The sequence below is a fragment of the Salmo salar genome, chromosome ssa23, assembly GCF_905237065.1.
Source record: "Salmo salar chromosome ssa23, Ssal_v3.1, whole genome shotgun sequence".
NCBI lineage: Eukaryota > Metazoa > Chordata > Actinopteri > Salmoniformes > Salmonidae > Salmo > Salmo salar.
In genome coordinates, this window is record NC_059464.1 from 24,032,281 (window position 1) to 24,053,931 (window position 21,651).

At 41.1% G+C, this 21,651-nt stretch overlaps 1 protein-coding gene across 2 annotated transcripts in view; it reads left to right on the top strand.

Annotated features, from left to right (window-relative positions):
• Positions 1-913: 913 nt before the first annotated feature.
• The window catches only part of LOC106584288 (importin-13), a 51,305-nt gene continuing 30,567 nt past the window's right edge, over positions 914-21,651 (top strand). Inside the window, exon 1 of one of the 2 annotated variants that reach the window (XR_006761477.1) lies at positions 914-1,898. Coding sequence is in view for 1 of the 2 variants with exons in the window: in XM_014169361.2 (XP_014024836.1) it covers positions 1,830-1,898 (69 nt within the window). In the remaining variant the exon portion in view is untranslated. The remainder of the gene's footprint in view (positions 1,899-21,651) is intronic. The other variant, XM_014169361.2, reaches the window with a different exon arrangement.

Here is a 21,651-nt window from a genome sequence, read left to right on the forward strand (position 1 = left end):
CTAGATGTAGAAGGCTAATGTTAACTAGCTGGCTAATCCTTGCCCATGAAAGGAAGTTAGGCTAGCGAGTAAGCATTTTAGCCAGGTAGCCTAGGACAACAAAAAATAAAAGCGTGTTTTGTATGACAGAGTCATAGACCGTTTCGGCAACATGAAAGAGCGGAGGATGGCATTGGCATTTCTCTACAAGTAGGGTGAGTCAACATGTTTTTTCTACTTACGCACACACACACACAGAAATTAGTACCATGGACAGTCACATGATATTTAACTTACATGGATTGGACTAAATTGTTTTAGGAACCTTTTAGTTGTCACTGTATTAGACTAAGCATAGGTGATTTGATGATGATGAAATATTGAAGTTGAAATGCTGCTGGAATAGTGGAGTCAGCTCCTGTTGTTTTTGCAACTTGTGGTAACCCTCGGTGCTCTAAATCAATAGTTGTTTAGTAGTCCGAAAATGTCGGAAACATTAACTTGATTGACTATTCTGTAGGTCAAGTAACTGTTTGTTACATGCAATATGCTTTGTGGACTCCACCGGACAGATGTTGCTCTCCGGTTTTGTGATGAAACAAAGGTGTGGTTGAATTTATGCTGCCATTGTGTCTTCTTATTGTCTCAGCCTTAAGCCTATATATCACGGTGGCAAGGCATATGAACTAACAGGTTAAGGAACAAACAATGCAATTATCACAACACATAGGTTGTAATATGGCCTTTCCCCCCCTGGCTTGTTTTCCCCAGTGATTTTACCCACGCACAGCTACTGGTGTGTTAGCTGTGGAAGTGCCCATGGTGCTGGAGATCAGAGGTCTCAGGTGAGAGAAAGGCAGGTTGAGGTTGCCAGAGTCAGAGTAGTACAGAAGGTGTCGTATGCTGAGACAGTGAAGAGAGTAGTAGAGGAAGATCGTTAGAGGGTGAGGGATCCTGAGAGGATCCCTGTGAGTAGGCACGTGGGCCAATAGAGAATGATAGGAATAATATGTGACTCAGTAAGGTGGGTTGCTTCGCATTCATAGCAATGGTTGTCAACTGTACTCCTGAAATGGAACATAAGTCACAGAAAATAGAGGTTGTGGTGGCAGTGGCAGAGAGGTACTTGGGATTTTGAGGTTTTACTGCAGAAGAGTTCCAAAGACTGTTGAGTGGTAGTATTCTGTCCTCCCAGGCCGTTGGCCTGGTGTTGGATTAAATAGTGGAATGGGGGTAGTGTTTTTTAATGAGGGCTAGTAGTTGCCAGGGTAATTTTTCCTTTTCCCCAATTTTGAATCACCAAAGATTTTTTTTAAACCATCACCACGTATAATGGATTGCACAGTAGGTGGCGGCATGCACCTTTCACATTTTTTTGCGGACCGCCATAACTATAGAAGAAGAAGAATATAATTTACATCAGCGTCGCAGCAAAGACACAGCGACTATATACTGGATATTTAGTAACAAATAGCTACCACCAATTTCTTATGCCAACGCATGTTTGGATGTTAATGACTTATATCGTCAGCTAAGGACAGGTTTAGCTAGCTAGGTTGTTTTTACAGATATATTTCCAATCGGGTAGCGAGATGCTAACTAGCTAATGTCATCAAGCCATAAATTGTGACCCCAGACATACAGAAGAATCGGGGCTCACTGAGGCCGGTCAGTCAGCTTGCTAACAGGGTTTTGCTACGGAAGCTAACACAGAATAGCCAGCCATCCAAATCGTGGACAATTGACTAGTACCGCATTCTGTAGCTAGCTTGAGAGACAAACAAGCAGACAGACAGCTAGCTAAAGAAGCGGCTCTGTCATTTATTGACAGACCGGCCGGTTGGGCTAACATGGAGACATCGGGGAGAATAGCAACCACGCCAGACGCCCTCGACTTCACAGTGGAAAACGTGGAGAAGGTAAGAATCTTAGTGTATGGACACATTCTCCAATCAAGCATGGAAAATCACACTAATAATCACAATATCAAATGTGTGTGTAGCCTATGTGGGTCTCTGTAATGTATTTTCTATGGGGTAACGTTAGTTATGATGGTGGCGGGTCTAGCTACAACATACTGTATCATGACGTGAATTAACAGCTACTAGATAGAAAGCTACTTAACAGTGGTGCCACAAACGCGTTGTATTTTGTCCCTGCAGCTGAAAATTCCACAATTAGCAAGTCTGCGTTCTGTCCTTGCTTGCTATTACCCTGACTAATCTAAACCAATGTGACTGGAGGGCTTAATTTACATTTTAGTCATTTAGCAGACGCTCTTATCCAGAGCGACTTACAGTAGTGAATGCATACATTTCATACATTTTTTTCCGTACTGGTCCCCTGTGGGAATCGAACCCACAAACTTGGTGTTGCAAACACCATGCTCTACCAACTGAGCCACACGGGACCATTGTTGTCTCTCTGTGTAGTTGACTGTCAGGACAATACATCCATCCTCTGTCCTCCTCTCACCCGTCTGTGTGAGACACTACATCATCCAAACCACTCTTGAGTCTTAATAAGGTTGTTGTGACCGAATGTAGGCTAGAAGAGAAGGGTGGAGTGTTTTGTGAATATACTGCAGAATATCAAAACAACAGTAGATTTGAAACTATGTGGTCTTTGGTTTAGAGGTCTATAATGGGAATCAGAAGGAGAAGCAAGGCACTCTTCATAGTGTTTGAAATGCATTTATTTCTGACATGAGGTGTTTCAGTGTGGTCTTTGTCAGTGAATGAGACATGGGAAACCATCACAATGTTTTAAATCAATGAAATGTCATTTCTCTGTCATTTCTAGTAGCCTATGTAGTATTACATCTTCCTAACGTCACACACACACACACACTATCCATTCCTCTTCATCTTTAACTGACTGACAAGTGGTAGGATTCATCATCAGTAGCCTATTTTGAAAATCTAAAAGCGGTTTTAATGAATGCACAGAGGCTTGTGTGTGTGTGGTCCGACCGTATATTCCGCCACAGGGAACACCCGGTTTGATAGGCATGATTAACAGTAGCTGGCAGGTCCGACTCGCTTGCTTACAGCTGCACTAGCGTCGGACAGGCTTCCTGTGTAGATTAGGACACCGCGGGGCTGGCAAAAGATAATGGCTTGGAAAACGTACCATTAATCCAGGGATGACAAATGTGTTGTACTTGGAATTGTACCATTATCTCCCTCCTTCACTCAGTTCTTATTTTTGTGTGATTATTTCTGTCATTTTAAGTGTACACCGACCTGCTACTGTGATTTTCACACAATATTATACCACCAGCCACCTGTCTGTGTCCCTCTGCCTGTGTCTAAACTCTGTCCTAATGAGAAAGATAAAATGTGTGTGTGTGTTCCAGTCCATTACTGGCTAACTTCTGTGCAGTAAAAGTCTCAGCTAATGACTAGCCGGCTGGGCTAAGAGTTGTCAGAGAGTGGCCGAGGGGGAGAGAGATATGCAGACTATTCTGATACTGGAGGTCATTATAGCCACCAGCCAACTCTCTCCATCTGTCATCTAAGGTGTTCGTGCGTGCGCAAGGGTCACGTTAGAGTTGAGAAATCTGCATTTTCAAAAAGCAGACCATAAAAAAATATGCTTTTTGCACCATTTCACCTGCATGTTTTTTGCTGTTAGTGCATTTGGAAAGTATTCAGACCCCTCGACTTTTTCCACATTTGGTTACGTTACAGCTTTACTCTAAAATGGATAAAAACAAAAAAATCCTCATCAATCTACACACAATACCCCATAATGACAAAGTGAAAACAGGTTTCTATAAATTTTGTCAAATGTATTAAAAATAAAAACAGATGCCTTATTTACATAAGTATTCAGACCCTTTGCTATGAGACTCGGAATTGAGCTCATGTGCATCCTGTTTCCATTGATCATCTTTGAGATGTTTCTACAACTTGATTGGAGTCCACCTGGGGTAAATTCAATTGATTGGACATGATTTTGAAAGGCACACACGTGTCCATATAAGGTCCCGCAGTTGACGGTGCATGTCAGAGCAAATTCCAAGCAATGAGGTTGAAGGAATTGTCTGTAGAGCTCCGGGACAGGATTGTGTCGAGGCACAGGTCTTGGGAGGCTACCAAAAAATGTCTGCAGCATTGAAGGTCCCCAAGAACACAGTGGTCTCCATCATTCTTAAATGGAAGAAGTTTGGAACCACCAAGACTCTTCCTCGAGCTTGGTCAGGGAGGTGACCAAGAAACCTGATGGTCACTCCGACAGAGCTCCAGAGTTCCTCTGTGGAGATGTGAGAACCTTCCAGAAGGATAACCATCTCTGCAGCACTCCACCAATTAGGCCTTTATGGTAGAATGGCCATACGGAAGCCACTCCTCAGTAAATGGCACATGACAGACCAACTTGGAGTTTGCCAAAAGGCACCCAAAGGACTCTCAGACCATGAGAAACAAGATTCTCAGGTCTGATGAAACCAATATTGAACTCTTTGGATTGAACTCAAAGTACTGAGTAAAGGGTCTGGATACTTATGTAAATTAGATTTTTTTCATTTTATTTTTCATTTCTAAAAACCAGTTTTTGCTTTTTCCTTATTCGGCATTGTGTGTAGATTGATGAGGGGAAAACCCAAACACTATTTGGCTAGCAGCCACACAAGTAAATGAGCTTACAATGAAAACACGAGGTATTTCTTGCAAAAATGATGCATGGCCATCATATTTCTAATGTTTATCATAGAAAGAATGTAGCAATTTCCATTTTTTTTGCTGGGAGTTAATCTTGTTACCAGAGAAGAATTGGTTCCACTGAGAAAAGTACAGGAGAAATGTAGCTACACCGTCAGAGCGCTGTCTGCTGATAGAATGCCCGTTTGTGAATTCTCATCTGAGTAAAGAAGTGCAACTGAAGCACAAAGTTAGTCTCATGCCGAGCAGAAATGACAATGAGGCATCTTAGATCTGCGTTTACAAAAAGCGGTAAGATATTTGTTATGCACTTAATCTTTTTTTTCTGCGTGAGAAATGCAGAATTCTGCGCTAACGTGTGTGTGTGTGTGTGTGTGTGTTAGCAGGCTGTGGCTGACAGGTTTCTGTAATGAATCTCCATGTTGCTGGGTGGCCAGGGATAGGCTTTGGCATTATACTGTCTATCGGGGTATTTAAATAAAAAATTGAATATTTCTAACTACTTTTTAAGTAAATACCTGTCAACTTGTGCAATATGTTAGATGAAAAGAAAAGATTGTTCTTCATTTTACCTGTCACACAATTTGTCCTAATGAAGCTTTCTAGTTGTCCCGTCACGTGGTGATTGTTTAAAAGCGTACAACAACGAGGGACTGGAGACTTGAGTCACTCACTGTTGTGCAGCACACGCCAGGTGATCTAGTTACAGTATGGAATTCACAACTAAATGTTTGCCAGCTAGATATTTTACAACTATTACGTTAACGGTCTAAAGTGTGCTATTTTATTTTTATTTAACCTTTATTTAACTAGGCAAGTCAGTTGCGATGTTTCTTATTTACAATGACGGCCTACCCCGGCCAAACCCGGACGACGCTGGGCCAATTGTGTGCCGCCCTATGGGACTCCCAATCACAGCCGGATGTGATGCAGCCTGGATTCAAACCAGGGACTGCAGTGACGCCTCTTGCACTGAGATGCAGTGCCTTAGACCGCTGCGCCACTCGGCTCAATGCTCTGCTGTTGTGCATTTGGTTTGCTAATTTAGTAGCTAGTTAGCTATCGAGCTTAGGGCTGGGGGCAGTATACCGCATTTTACGATATACCGGTATTGTTGCATTGACCAGTTTGGGTTTTTACTTTACCTTCTATAACGGTATTTTAATGTTTGGTTTGTTAAATGTAATACACCGTGTGCAAAGTCCATTTTTATAGTTTATTATGCTACTTCAGTCATCGCTCTCTCTCTCTCCATGCCGCCATGCAGCTTTCCACATAGACCTAGCCCTGTCACTTAAGGAGCGCATTTGTTGTTCCCTGACCACAAGACACTTGCGTTCAGTCTGCATGGTCAATGCAGCACATGCAACAATGTTGATGACAATGATCCTGTTTTCACTTTGCTTCTTAATATAAATCCACTAGTGTTCTGTAATTACACTGTTTGTTTCTTATATCTGCAAACAGAGTCTATTCTTTACAAGTTGGTCCTAAATCTTGTTACCTCTAATGCTAATCGCTAGTTAGCTGGCTACCAGTGATGGTGTAGCGCTAAATCAGCATGTTTGTGCAACAGTATCTTCTAAATCAAAGAGGAATACGCAAATTATGAAAATGTTAGCTACATGATGTAGCTAAGAGAGAACATTCAATGTAGCCAAAGATTATAGTGTCCCACAGGAAACACAACACTGGTTCCTACCCTGTTATAATAACTCCTCCCTGGCATTTTCTTCCATTGTCATGTCAAACAACACTGTATTCAAAGTGCCCACTGTTATATTCTAACTATGAATTAGAATAATCATTCTATTTCTATTAATCCAAGTATTTTGAGCTAAATCAGAAGTCAAATTGCAATTGCAACAATGGTGCCCCTTTTCACGAAACTAGGCGTATGTCGCGGGTCACGATTTCACAGGAGAGCCGTTTGAACGTAAAAAATGTTTTTATCGAAACGCGTTTTTTGAGGAGAAATGCCTTTTCGAACGTGTGAACTTTCACGTGCTTTAACCTCTATGGGCTAGGTGGGACGCTAGCGTGCCACCCGTGGTGCACTCCATCAACAGCAGGTGCATTTCAAGAGCGGCAAATTTGAATCCAAATAAATGTCAAAATTCAAATTTTTCAAACATACAACTATTTTACACCCTTTGAAAGATAAACATCTCCTTAATCTAACCACGTTTTACGATTTCAAAAAGGTTTTACGGCGAAAGCATAAATTTAGAGTATGTTAGGACAGTACATTTACAAGAGTTGTGTGTAATGTTTTGTCAAGTCAAAGACAGGGTCACCAAAACCATAAAACCAGCTAAAATGATGCACTAACCTTTTACAATCTCCATCAGATGACACTCCTAGGACATTATGTTAGACAATGCATGCATTTTTAGTTCTATCAAGTTCATATTTATATCCAAAAACAGCGTTTTACTATGGCATTGATGTTGAGGAAATCGTTTCCCTCCAATAACCGGCAGTCAAGTCAGCGTCACAAATTAAATAATTAAAATTAGAAAACATTGGTAAAATATTATATTGTCATTTAAAGAATTATAGATTTACATCTCTTGAACGCAATCAACTTGCCAGATTTAAAAATAACCTTACTGGGAAATCACACTTTGCAATAATCTGAGCACTGCGCCCAGAAAAATACGCGTTGCGATACAGACTAGACGTCATGTTGGGGAGATCTAAAATCGAAAATACTATGTAAATAATCCATTACCTTTGATTCTCTTCATCAGATGTCACTTCCAGGTGGAAGTGACATCTGGTCCATAACGAATGTAGTTTTGTTCAAAAAAGCTCATCATTTATGTCCAAAAATCTCCGTCTTGTTAGCACATGATCTAAGCCAGCCGGACTTCTCGTCATGAACGAGGGGAAAAATATATATTTACGTTCGTTCAAACATGTCAAACGTTGTATAGCATAAATCATTAGGGCCTTTTTTAACCAGAACATGAATAATATTCAAGGTGGACGAATGCATACTCTTTTATAACGTATTGGAACGAGGGTACCCAACATGAACTCGCGCGCCAGGTGTCTAATGGGACATCATCGTTCCATGGCTCTTGTTCGGTCAGATCTCCCTCCAGAAGACTCAAAACACTTTGTAAAGGCTTGTGACATCTAGTGGAAGCAATAGGAAGTGCCAAAATATTCCTCAGCCCCTGTGTTTTTCAATGGGATAGGTTTAAAGTCAATACAACACATCAGGTATCCACTTCCTGTCAGAAAATGTCTCAGGGTTTTGCCTGCCAAATGAGTTCTGTTATACTCACAGACACCATTCAAACAGTTTTAGAAACTTTAGAGTGTTTTCTATCCATATATAATAAGTATATGCATATTCTAGTTACTGGGTAGGATTAGTAACCAGATTAAATCGGGTACATTTTTTTTATCCAGACGTGCAAATGCTGCCCCCTAGCCCTAACAGGTTAATAACAAACGTGTATGCCATCTGTAAATACGAATACAATTGTTAAATTACGAGCCTAGTTGGGTTAGCCACAGAAAAAGACAGCAACCTTCCCGCTAGCCATGGTTGGCTGAGATAGTGAGTGGGCTGGACATATGAGTTTGGATTGGTCTGCCATATAGCATGCTTCTGTCTATTTGAGCTGGTCAGTATGTCTAGGTAATCCTGTCTAATGTAGCTTTTTTTTAAAAGTTATTGTGTATTAAAACTGCATAAGTGTTGCTTTCCACTTTCTGGAGGACTGAGTTTTGAAATCAGTGGAATTCGAGTATGATAGCTTTCGGATTACATCTTCAAACTAAGGGCAACCATGAATGATGTGTACGGGTAAGATAGTCAGGCTAGCTACATTATCAGATATTACATGTTTCTATTTTTGACAAAGAGCCATTTACTTGGCTAGTTAGCTAACATTAAACCTAGTTGGTTAGCTACCTGCAGATTTATGCAGGGTAGTAACGTCATGAGTTGTGATTATGGTTCATTGTTTATCTAGCTAGCTACATGTCTTAACAAAAGACTACTATGCAAGGAACCATTTCGGGTGCGTTCGTAAATTCAGTCTGGCCGTCTCCTCCGATTTTTAGAGCACTCTCGTCTGTGTGCCAGAGAGCTCAGAATAACTGATGAATTTATGAACGCTCAACACCTGTTGAATATGGCCAGTGTCAGTAAACTCATCGGCCAGAGCGTCCGCTGTGCGCTCTGAATGCGAAACGCTCTGAATTTACGAACAGACGATCTGACAGCACAGTTGCAGTCACCAACGCTCTGGTTAACATAACAGCCTAAACAGCTCTGCTAGGATGAGTAATAATCAGTGAGCTGTTCTCTCTCACTTAGATGTCTGGAAGTAGCTAGCAAGTTAGCTTGGGTGCTTGACTGCTGTTAGTACATTTCGGATCAACCCTTAAAGAGATGGTTGGGGCTAAAGCTTAAGAGGGTGTGAACGATGCTGAATGGGTGTAGACAAAGAAGGGCTCTCCAATAGTAGTACCAAAACATTCAAAGGCCATTTTCTCAAAAGTGAGTTTATCAACTTTCTAAGCAAAATGATTTTCCCATTGTTCCTCAACTGTAGTAGTGTATGCTATACCATTTTGTATCTCTGAACCTCTACTTTTATCCAATGTACAAAAAACACAATTTCAAATTTTGCTACTTAAGACCGATTTTTGAGCCGATCGGTCGGTCACATTGGGTAAAAAAAAAAAAATGACTAGATTGGTTTCCTATATCGTGCAGTCCTATATCGTGCAGTCCTATGTGGCAGTGTGGAAATGATCTCAAATGAGTGCAGAAATTGCTGGAAATTATTTTTGTTTGTTTTATACTGTTTAATTAAACTTCAATCAGAATGGAGAAAGACCCATTGAAATCACTTGGGATGTATGTGTTGCCACCCTAGGGTCACGCACTACTCATTAAGCAAATGTAGAACTTATTTTTATACCGTGATATGATATGTAGTCCATATCGCTCAGCCCTAATCTAGCTAAGTGCTTAGATTCTTGCAAAATCAAGCTTCGCTTGGTAACAGGAGAGGATCCCCCTCCTGGATCAAGAGCCTAGCTGTGTAATATTTGTTTTGTTTGTGCAGGAAACTGTGAGCAGCATTTTGAGTTACTTGTATAACTATGAGCTGGGATGTCTTGTCATGCAAATACTGTTTAGGTGAGAGACCTAACTTTTACTTGTTAGAATTGCTAACCTTCGGATCTCAGATGCTCAGTGGGGATGGAAAATAGCGGCCCTTTTTGTTCTGTGCCGGTATTACCACATGTTTCAAGGTTAGTATGAAGGTATGACATTCTGAATACCGTCCAAGCTTAGCCAGTGACCAGCACCAGAGGAGAGGGGGGATGGTGGAGGGAAGATGGGATGGGTGAGACGGAGAGAAGAAGCTGTTGCTTCAGAGATGAGGTGATGAGCTGGAGGACGGGACGGGGGGGACGGGGGGGGGGTAGTGTCTGTGACACTGACGGTAAAGTAGGGAGGATGGGAGGTGCAGGGGAAATGGCTTTTCCCTGATAGAACACAGATGACGGGGGTGAGGGGGGGAGAGGAAGAAAGGTGTGTCTAAATAGATGCTGGTGGCACCTTATCATTGGTTTTGTCTGTTTCACACAATTTTAAAGCTAGTGTCAATAATTGTTGTAGCATCCTCTCTTTGTCTCCTCACCATCCTCTCATTGTCTACTCCTTTATCTGCTCTGAATAGGGATAAATAGAAAGGTGAAAGCCAAGTCGTTGGCCGGAGAGCGAGAGAGGGACTCTCTCTGTAGGCTGCTCAGATATATACCTTGTCCCCCAGTACATAACTCTATTAGCCGAGTTCACCGCACATGCAAACATCTCGTTAGTGTCCTAAAGCTAAATTGTGCTTCCAATAAGTGGATAAGGAGCGTGCGTGTCATGGAGAGGTTGGTTCCTGGCTCTGTCTTGGTTCCAGCAGTACAATACACAGTTAGGAAAAAGGATATGTGCCTAGCACAATCCCTTTGTCCTCCTGACTGTGTGTACATCTGAGCACCTGTGTGATTGTAAAATCTATATATTTTTTTATACATAAGAGCACTCTAGCCGGCGACATGCGAGGAGGGTGGTGGAATATGAAACTAAAAGGAGTCGTTGAGGAGAGGAATGAACAATATGCATCTTCTAGTGATCTATTGATAGGACAGGGTCCTATCAGTCACAAAATGAGTGATGACCGGGAAACATAGTCTGCTGTCTGTCCCGCCTCCTGGTACAACTTGTGTGCGCTGTGGTTGGTTGCGGTCTTATTTCTTTACGTGGTGGAGGGAGAGACCATGATGATTGTGAATTTGCAGCTCTGGCTGGGTCACTCAAGGACATTCAGAGACTTGACCAGAAGCCACGCTTGCGTTGTGAACCTTCGCCCCCCAGTCTGAGGTCCTGAGCGCTCTGGAGCAGGTTTTCATCAAGGATATCTCTGTACTTTGTTACATTCATCTTTCATGACTTGATCCTGACTAGTCTCCCAGTCCCTGCTGCTGAAAAACATCCCCACAGCATGATGCTGCCACCACCATGCTTCACCGTAGGGATGGTATTGGCCAGGTGATGAGCGGTGCCTGGCTTCCTCCAGACGTGATGCTTGGCATTAAGGCCAAAGGGTTACATTTTGGTTTCATCAGACCAGAGAATCTTGCTTCTCATGGTCTGTGAGTCCTTTAGGTGCTTTTTGGCAAACTCCAAGTGGGCTCTTATGTGCCTTTTACTGAGGAGTGGCTTCCGTTTGGCCACTCTACCATAAAGGCCTGAATTTACCCCAATCAAGGTGTAGGAACATCTCAAGGATGATCATTGGAAACAGGATGCGCCTGAGCTTAATTTCGAGTCTCATATACAAGGCTGCTATACTAAGCCCACTAATGATAATGACATTACTTATTATAGTGATGATGATCATAGTAATAATAATAATAGGGAGATCTAGAAAAAGAAGGGTTATTATTTGGAAAACTGTAAATAAACTCTAAATAATACCAAATTAAGTGTAAAGCCTTTATTACAAGTGACAAATTTGTTGAATTGTTTATCTGACATGTGGTTGCGTGAGGCTTGGCGCTCACGGAATCAGTAGGCTTATTAAACAGTCAAACAGGCAACAGGAGCTTTCTTATTTCGGTAGATATATATGAGTGTTTATAAAGCCAGGCACATTTAACAGTTAGGCTATTGATTATAGACCTAATTAAGTTGGTTTCCTCTGTCCTCACTTTTCTTAGACAATTAAGGCAAGGGCTGTTTTCAAATTCAAACTGCTGCTGCCTCCATCGCATTGTTCACAACACCAATATGCTGGTAAACTTTGCTATTATGCACATAGCAACATGGTCTAGGAAAAGGCATCAATTCAACAGCGCACTGATGTGTTTCAGGGCAGCGACCACTATCCAACACGGGAGAAAGCGCATCTGTTATATAATATTGTTTTTATTGGTGTTGCACTATTGTTCCTACATAATATAACTGTATACAACTTCATGTCTTAGACTGATGGACTGTGCCACCCCCACAGCCTCCACAATGGATTAGTCCACTCTGACAGACACGTTTTAGACAGTTGTCTTGTACACCATCATTATTTTGTTTTGCTACTGCTCGACTAAATAAATCTCGGTCGACCAACAGCCTTTTGACCAAACAGTCGACTAAATGGGGTTAGCCTTAATATAATTTCATCCCTGGTATAACCAGTGCACAGGCCAGTAGGCTTTGCAAGTTCACTGTCACGCAGCAGTGCCCGAGAGGAAAGACGGCTTCACGACAGGCAGGCATGCATGCACCTTTAAAGCAAAGAAAAAACGGTTTGTCTCTACCTCAAATGGTTAAAAAAATCTGAACTATACAAGCTACCTTTTTTTCTTCCTGTGGATTTGAAATAATTTCACAAACCATGTCGCTGGCCATTTTTAAACTAATCCCGGGCCGATAATTATGGTTTGATAACATCACTGAGCGACCTAGTTTGTTACCTAGCTAGCTAACAATCTAGTAACTTGACAGTAAGACTAGGCAAATTTGATTGGCACTGGAAGAAAGGAAAAGTGTCTTCTGATGTTCTTTTAAAGGTAGGATTCATATAGGCCTAATGTAAGCCTAAACTATATCAGAAATCTATCTTTCTGGTGCTTCTTACGTTCTGTTTGGTGCCTAACGGTTTAAAAGAAAGAAGAAAAAAGATAAACATTTACCATAGGCAGTAAAGAAAACGACATCAACTTTAGTATATAATCATGTTGGTATCTTGACAACACTAAATGTAACTGTATTGACCCCCCCCAACCAAAATTGAGCTCTTCAGCCAAAAATGTTGAACCCTTGGGATCTGGCTACTTCTTCTTAGTGGTGTAAAGTACTTAATTAAAAATACTTTAAAGTACTACTTAAGTCGTTTTTCGGATTATCTGTACTTTTTATATTTTTGACAACTTTTACTCCACTACATTCCTAAAGACAATGATGTACTTTTTACTCCTTACATTTTCCCTGACACCCAAAAGTACTCATTACATTTTGAATGCTAATTAGGACAGGAAAATGGTCTAATTCACACACTTATCAAGAGAACATCCCTTGTCATCTCTACTGCCTCTGATCTGGCAGACTCACTAAACATTTGGAAATTAAGTCTGAGTGTTGAACTGTGCCCCTGGCTATCCGTAATTTAAAGAAATTGTCTGGTTTGCTTAATATAAGACATTTTAAATGATTTTTACTTTTGAAACTTAACATTTAAAACCAAATGCTTTTAGACTTTTACTCAAATAGTATTTTACTAGGTGACTTACTTTTACTTGAGTCATTTTCTATTAAGGTATCTTTACTTTTACTCAAGTATAGAGGTCGACCGATTATGATTTTTCAACGCCGATAACGATTATTGGAGGACAAAAAAAAGCCGATACCGTTTAATCAGCCGTTATTATTATTATTATTATTATTATTATTTATTTGCAATAATGACAATTACAACAATACTGAATGAACACTTATTTTAACTTAATATAATACATCAATACTATCAATTTAGCCTCAAATAAATAATGAAACATGTTCAATTTGGTTTAAATAATGCAAAAACAAAGTGTTGGAGAAGAAAGTAAAAGTGCAATATGTGCCATGTAAGAAAGCTAACGTTTAAGTTCCTTGCTCAGAACATGAGAACATATGAAAGCTGGTGGTTCCTTTTAACATTAGGCTTCAATATTCCCAGGTAAGAAGTTTTAGGGTGTAGTTATTATAGGAATTATAGGACTATTTCTCTCTCTACGATTTGTATTTCATATACCTTTGACTATTGGATGTTCTTACAGGCACTTTAGTATTGCCAGTGTAACAGTATAGCTTCCGTCCCTCTCCTCGCTCCTACCTGGGCTCGAACCAGGAACACATCAACAACAGCCACCCTCGAAGCAGCGTTACCCATGTAGAGCAAGGGGAACAACCACTCCCAAGTCTCAGAGCGAGTGACTTTGAAACTCTATTAGCGCGCACCTGCTAACTAGCTAGCCATTTCACATGAGTTACACTAGCCTAATCTTGGGAGTTGATAGGCTTGAAGTCATAAACAGCGCAATGCTTGAAGCACTGCGAAGAGCTGCTGGCAAAACGCACAAAGGTGCTGTTTGAATGAATGCTTACGAGCCTGCTGCTGCCTACCATCGCTCAGTCAGAATGCTATATCAAATCATAGACTTAATTATAACATAATAACACACAGAAATACGAGCCTTTGGTCATTAATATGGTCGAATCCGGAAACTATCATCTCGAAAACAAAACGTTTATTTCAGTGAAATACGGAACCGTTCTGTATTTTATCTAACGGGTGGCATCCCTAAGTCTAAATATTCCTGTTACATTGCACAACCTTCAATGTTATGTCATAATTATGTACAATTATGGCAAATTAATTACGGCCTTTGTTAGGAATAAATGGACTTCACACAGTTCGCAATGAGCCAGGCGGCCCAAACTGCTGTATATACCCTGACTGCTTACACGGAACGCAAGAGAAGTGACACAAATTCATGTTAGCAGGCAATGTTAACTAAATATGTAGGTTTAAAAATATATACTTGTGTATTGATTTTAAAGAAAGGCATTGATGTTTATGGTTAGGTACATTGGTGCAACGACAGTGCTTTTTTTCGCAAATGCGCTTGTTAAATCATCACCCGTTTGTCGAAGTAGGCTGTGATTCGATGAGAAATTAACAGGCACCGCATCGATTATATGCAACGCAGGACACGTTAGATAACTACACATGGTTGATGATGTTACTAGTTTAACTAGTGATTATGTTAAGATTGATAGTTTTTTTATAAGATAAGTTTAATGCTAGCTAGCAACTTACCTTGGCTTCTTGCTGCCCTCGCGTAACATGTAGTTAGCCTGCCATGCAGGCTTCTCGTGGAGTGCAATGTAAGGCAGGTGGTTAGAGCGTTGGACTAGTAACCGGAAGGTTGCAAAAACGAATCCCCCCTGAACAAGGCAGTTAACCCCCGTTCCTAGGCCGTCATTGAAAATAAGAATGTGTTTTTAATCTGACTTGCCTAGTTAAATAAAGGTGTAAAAAATGTTTGGCAAATCGGTGGCCAAAAATACCGGTTGTTATAAAAACTTGAAATCGGCCCTAATTAACCGGCCATTCCGATTAATCGGTCGACCTCTACTCAAGTATGAAAATTGGGTACTTTTTCCACCACTGCTTTTTCTATTTGGTTGGCTGCTCTATGTACTTGTGGGAAACTCTGGAGAGACTAGAGGCTATTTCAGACATGACTGATATGAGAGGTAGATCACTTCCAGTTGACAGAATAAGGCATGGCGTCAGTTCTCTTTCCCTTATCGATTGTTTCTTATTTTAGTGCCTGGGGCTAGTACCTTATATCTGCTTTCCTGTTCAGGGGTTGGATGTCATCAGTCTTCTCAATGGCAACCACATAATGATCATTCAGTGTGTGTGTGTGATGACAGGTTGTCTTACTGTTGCTAACGCGAGTATGAACTGTCATCGTTTTCCGTCTAAATTGGTAACATGGGATTAGTATTTGTTTTTTATATCTCTGCGCAGACTGCAGACAGTCAACAACCACCCACGCCCCTACAAACAACCCTACACACACATGCGAGCACACACAATCTCACACACACTGTCCTCGCTTCATTCATCAAATCTCCTACTTCCTCTGCATGTTTTTTCATCTACATTTCACATCATGAATATTAATATGAACAGTTATGATATAAGAGGACATGGATCTAATCAGTAATGATGTTCAGTCAGTACCCTGTCCTTCAAGAAGAGTCTCTGAGCTAGAGGTCGACCAATTATGATTTTTCAACGCCGATACCGACTATTGGAGGACCAAAAAAAAGCCGATACCGATTAACCTGCCGATTTTTTTTATTTTTTATTTATTTGTAATGACAATTACAACAATACTGAATGAACACTTTTTTTACGTTTGAAATGCTATTAGCGCTCACCCGGCTAACTAGCTAGCCATTTCACATCGGTTACACCAGCCTAATCTTGGGAGTTGACAGGCTTGAAGTCATAAACAGCGCAATGCTTGAAGCACTGCGAAGAGCTTCTGGCAAAACGCACAAAAGTGCTGTTTGAATGAATGCTTACGAGTCTGCTGGTGCCTACCATCACTCAGTCAGACTGCTCTATCAAATCATAGACTTAATTATAATATAGTAAACACACAGAAATACGAGCCTTAGGTCATTAATATGGTCAAATCCGGAAACTATCATCTCGAAAACAAAACGTTTTTTCTTTCAGTGAAATATGGAACCGTTCTGTATTTTATCTAATGGGTGGCATCCCTAAGTCTAAATATTCCTGTTACATTGCACAACCTTCAATGTTATGTCATAATTACGTAAAATCCTGGCAAATTAGTTCGCAACGAGCCAGGCGGCCCAAACTGTTGCATATACCCTGACTCTGCGTGCAATGAACGCAAGAGAAGTGACACAATTTCAGCTGGTTAATATTGCCTGCTAACCTGGATTTCTTTCAGCGAAATATGTAGGTTTAAAAATATATACTTCTGTGTATTGATTTTAAGAAAGGCATTGATGTTTATGGTTAGGTACAGTCGTGCAACGATTGTGCTTTTTTCGCAAATGCGCTTTTGTTAAATCATCCCCCGTTTGGCAAAGTTGGCTCTCTTTGTTAGGAAGAAATAGTCTTCACACAGTTCGCAACGAGCCAGGCGGCCCAAACTGCTGCATATACCCCGACTCTGTTGCAAGAGAAGTGACACATTTTCCCTAGTTAAAAGAAATTCATGTTAGCAGGCAATATTAACTAAATATGCAGGTTTAAAAATATATACTTGTGTATTGATTTTAAGAAAGGCATTGATGTTTATGGTTGGGTACATGTTGGAGCAATGACAGTCCTTTTTCACAAATGCGCACCGCACTGCAACACAGGACAGGCTAGATAACTACACATGGTTGATGATATTACTAGTTTAACTAGTGATTATGATTGATTGTTTTTTATAAGATAAGTTTAATGCTAGCTAGCAACTTACCTTGGCTTCTTACTGCATTCGCGCAATGTAAAGCAGGTGGTTAGAGCGTTGGACTAGTTAACCGTAAGGTTGCAAGATTGAATCCCCGAGGTGACAAGGTAAAAATCTGTCATTCTGCCACTGAACAAGGCAGTTAACCCACCGTTCCTAGGCCGTCATTGAAAATAAGAACGTGTTCTTAACTTCTTATGGATGGTGGCAGTATTGAGTAGCTTGGATGACTGACGTGCCCAGAGTAAACTGCCTGCTACTTACTCCCAGAAACTAAGATATGCATATTATTAGTAGATGTGGATAGAAAACACTCTGAAGTTTCTAAAACTGTTTGAATGATGTCTGTGTATAACAGAACTCATATGGCAGGCAAAAACTTGAGAAAAAATCCAAACAGGAAGTGGTTTGTAGTTTTTCAAGTGATTGCCAATCCAAACTACAGTGTCTGTGGGGTCATTTTGCACTTCCTAAGGCTTCCACTAGATGTCAACAGTCTTTAGAACCTTGTTTGAGGCTTCTACTGTTAAGTGAGGATGAATAAGAGCTCCTGGAGTCAGAACACTGCCAGCAGGGCACGAGGCTCAGCCATGCGTGCTCGCGTGAGCGGTAGCTCAGTTCCATTGCATTTCTGAAGACAAAGGATTTCTCCGGTTGAAACTTTATTGCAGATTTACGATAACATCTTTAAGATTGATTCTATACATCGTTTGACATGTTTCTACGAACTGTAATCTGATTTTTTGAGTTTGACTGACCTGCGTGTGAACTGAAGGCGCGAACAAAAAGGAGCTATTTGGACATAAAGGATGGACTTTATCGAACAAAACAAACATTTATTGTTGAACTGGGATTCCTGGGAGTGCATTCTGATGAAGATCATCAAAGGTAAGTGAATATTTATAATGCTAATTCTGACTATTGTTGACTCCAACATGGCAGATATATTGTATGGCATGTTTTTGTGTCTGAGTGCCGTATTCAGATTATTTATTCTTCGGTAAAGCTTTTTTGAAATCTGACACCGCGGTTGCATTAAGGAGAAGTTTATCTAAAGTTCCATGTATAACAACTGTATTTTCATCAACATTTATGATGAGTATTTCTGTAAATTGATGTGGCTCTCTGCAAAATCATCGGATGTTTTGGAGGCAAAAGATTACTGAACATTACGCGCCAATGTAAACTGAGATTTTTGGATATAAATATGAACTTTATCGAACAAAACATACATGTATTGTGTAACATGAAGTCATATGAGTGTCATCTGATGAAGATCATCAAAGGTTAGTGATTCATTTTATCTCTATTTCTGCTTTTTGTGACTCCTCTCTTTGGCTGGAAAATGGCTGTATGTTTTTTGTGACTAGGCGCTGACCTAACATAATCGTATGGTGTGCTTTCACTGTAAAGCCTTTTTGAAATCTGACACGATGGCTAGATTATCAAGAAGTAAAGCTTTAAAATGGTGTATAATACTTGTATGTTTGAGGAATTTTAATTATGAGATTTTTGTTGTTTTGAATTTGCACTTTCACTGGCTGTTGTCATATTGATCCTGCTAATGGGATTCAAGCCATAAGAAGTTAACTGACTTGCCTAGTTAAATAAAGGTGTAATTAATATTATTATTATTTTTTTTAATCGGTGTCCAAAAATACCGATTTGGTTATGAAAACTTGAAATCGGCCCTAATTAATCGGCCATTCCGATTAATCAGTCGACCTCTACTCTGAGCACGCCTCTCTGTCCCCCACAAGTACAGAAGTGAAAACGGAACACAGACGGTACATTATAGTAGCTTCAATGGATACCAAACCCAGGTCTGCTGTGTGACTCAAGCATATTAGCCTGCTGAGCTAAAGCTTAGTCGCTAGATCTGGGAGCTACAACGAGTCTTCAGGTCTCAGTCAAGGTTACTCAACACAGTTTACTGAACCTCCAACATAGCCTATATGTTCATCTGCGCCCTCACAGTACCAGAGTTAGGAGCAGATTTACTATGTGGCCGGTTACACCTGTGCAATATTTGCATACTACTCCTCAGAGGTAGTACCCAATGGAAGGCAAGCTACCAGGACAAAACCGTGGTCAACAGACAAACCTGCATGTGATGGGGCTGATAGACAGATTCATGTTTATTTTATTACTCAGAAAATAGCGGGTGCTGTCTCTCTTACTATACTATTTTCTGGGACACTGTGGACGACCGGCTATTCAATGCACCAACTGCCTACTTACGGAAGACAATTGGACCGAGCGGTCTACCCTAAGCAAACAAATCTCAGTGTTGCACAATTTGCTGGGGAAACCAGTATGTCCACCTACCTTCTCCTTTTCTACACCTTGGGCTGGACGTCATTCCGATATGGTGAGAGTATCACCACCCTGTCAGCACTCTTTGACTGACTGGCCAGTGCTTCACCGGGACCTCTTACTAGGGAAGTCTCCCCTGCCTGTGGAAAATGGGACAGGACCGACTCTTCTAGAGGACCTTGCAGATGCCACAGTCTCCGATCCCGCAATGGAATCACATCTAGGGCTATTGCGGTGACCGCATTAATGCCAAAACAGCAGACATGAGTCATGGCAGCAGTAAAAGTCCACGTGACCATTGAGTCATGGTAATCTCCTTTTATGTAGTCTGGGCATGAGTCAGTAAAACCCAACTATCGAACAACCATCAGGTCTCTAATGGCCTGGTGCTCAGCGCTCTTTTGTCCCTCTAACGCAGGCCTGGGCAAAGGCTGGCCTTGGAGCCGTATGCGGCCCGTGACCTGATTCAATATGACCTGCGGAATCAGGCTCAGATCACAAAGAATTTGCTTGTGGGAGATTTATTTTGAAGGCACGTATAAATAGCAACTGCAAGAGGACAGACCGTGACTGACAGGCTGACACACACACGTCAGTTACAAATAGTAGCTAGCTAGAAATTGCGCCAAAATTTGTTTTTCAAATATTTAAAAGAAAAGGAAAGTAGACTGATTTGTAGGGTGCTGCAGCAAGAGTGGGACGTTCGCCAGGTGTACGGTGTTTCCTCCGACACGGTGTGGCTGGCTTCCGGGTTAAGCGGGCATTGTGTCAAGAAGCAGTGCGGCTTGGTTGCGTTGTTTCGGAGGACCCACAGCACTCGACCTTAGCCTCTCTCGAGGCCGTATGGGAGTTGCAGCGAAGAGACAAGACTGTAACTAGCAATTGGATACCACAAAATTAAACTGCATTGCATTATTCATCAGGAAGTGTTCTGAAAATGAGCCATGTTGGGGATAGTATCTTATGAAGAGGTTTACCACTTGAGTGACTGTATCTACTGGATACAGTCATTAAAGTGGTAAACCTCTTCATAAGAGCAAAATCTTTTAACCACAGGCAGTTTGTCTCACTGTTGGAAGAGACGTTCAGGTCATGCAGATCTCCCCTACCACACAAATGTGAGATGGTTGAGTTTGGGGAAGGTGCTTAAAAGGGTATGGGACCTGAAGTTTGAGATGGCTGAGTTTTTGCAAAACAAAGGAAAATATGTGGATTTCCCTCAACTGCAAGATAAAGAATGGTTGTCTGATTTTGCCTTCTCTGTGGACATCATGGTACTAATGAATGAACTGAATTACAAACTGCAAGGGAAGGGCCTTTTTGCACATCAGATGTACAGTCTTCAAAGGAAAATTACTCCTCTTGACCTGCCAAGTAGAAGCCAACAATCTCACACACCTTCTGACACTACTAGTCTGTTCCGTATCAAATGACCAGCGGGAGAAGTATACATCGCTGCTGTGTGCTTTGAACGGTGAGTTTTCTCGTTGTTTTGAGGATTTCAAAGTGTTGAAAAATGACATTTATTTCACCTTCAATGTGGATAACGCTCCCACTGACCTGCAACTTGACCTTATCAATCTTCAGTCTGATGCAGTGATTGTTTTGAATAGTTCTCCAATGTCACTGACGAGGTTCGATGCATCTCTTGATGAACAAAACTTTCCAAAGATTAAGAGTCATGCTCAGAAGATGTTTGTACTGTTTGGGTCAACCTATGTATGTGAACAGACATTTTCAGTGACGAAATACACTGCTCAAAAAAATAAAGGGAACACTTAAACAACACAATGTAACTCCAAGTCAATCACACTTCTGTGAAATCAAACTGTCCACTTAGGAAGCAACACTGATTGACAATAAATTTCACATGCTGTTGTGCAAATGGAATAGACAACAGGTGGAAATTATAGGCAATTAGCAAGACACCCCCAATAAAGGAGTGGTCCTGCAGGTGGGGACCACAGACCACTTCTCAGTTTCTATACTTCCTGGCTGATGTTTTGGTCACTTTTGAATGCTGGCGTTGCTTTCACTCTAGTGGTAGCATGAGACGGAGTCTACAACCCACACAAGTGGCTCAGGTAGTGCAGCTCATCCAGGATGGCACATC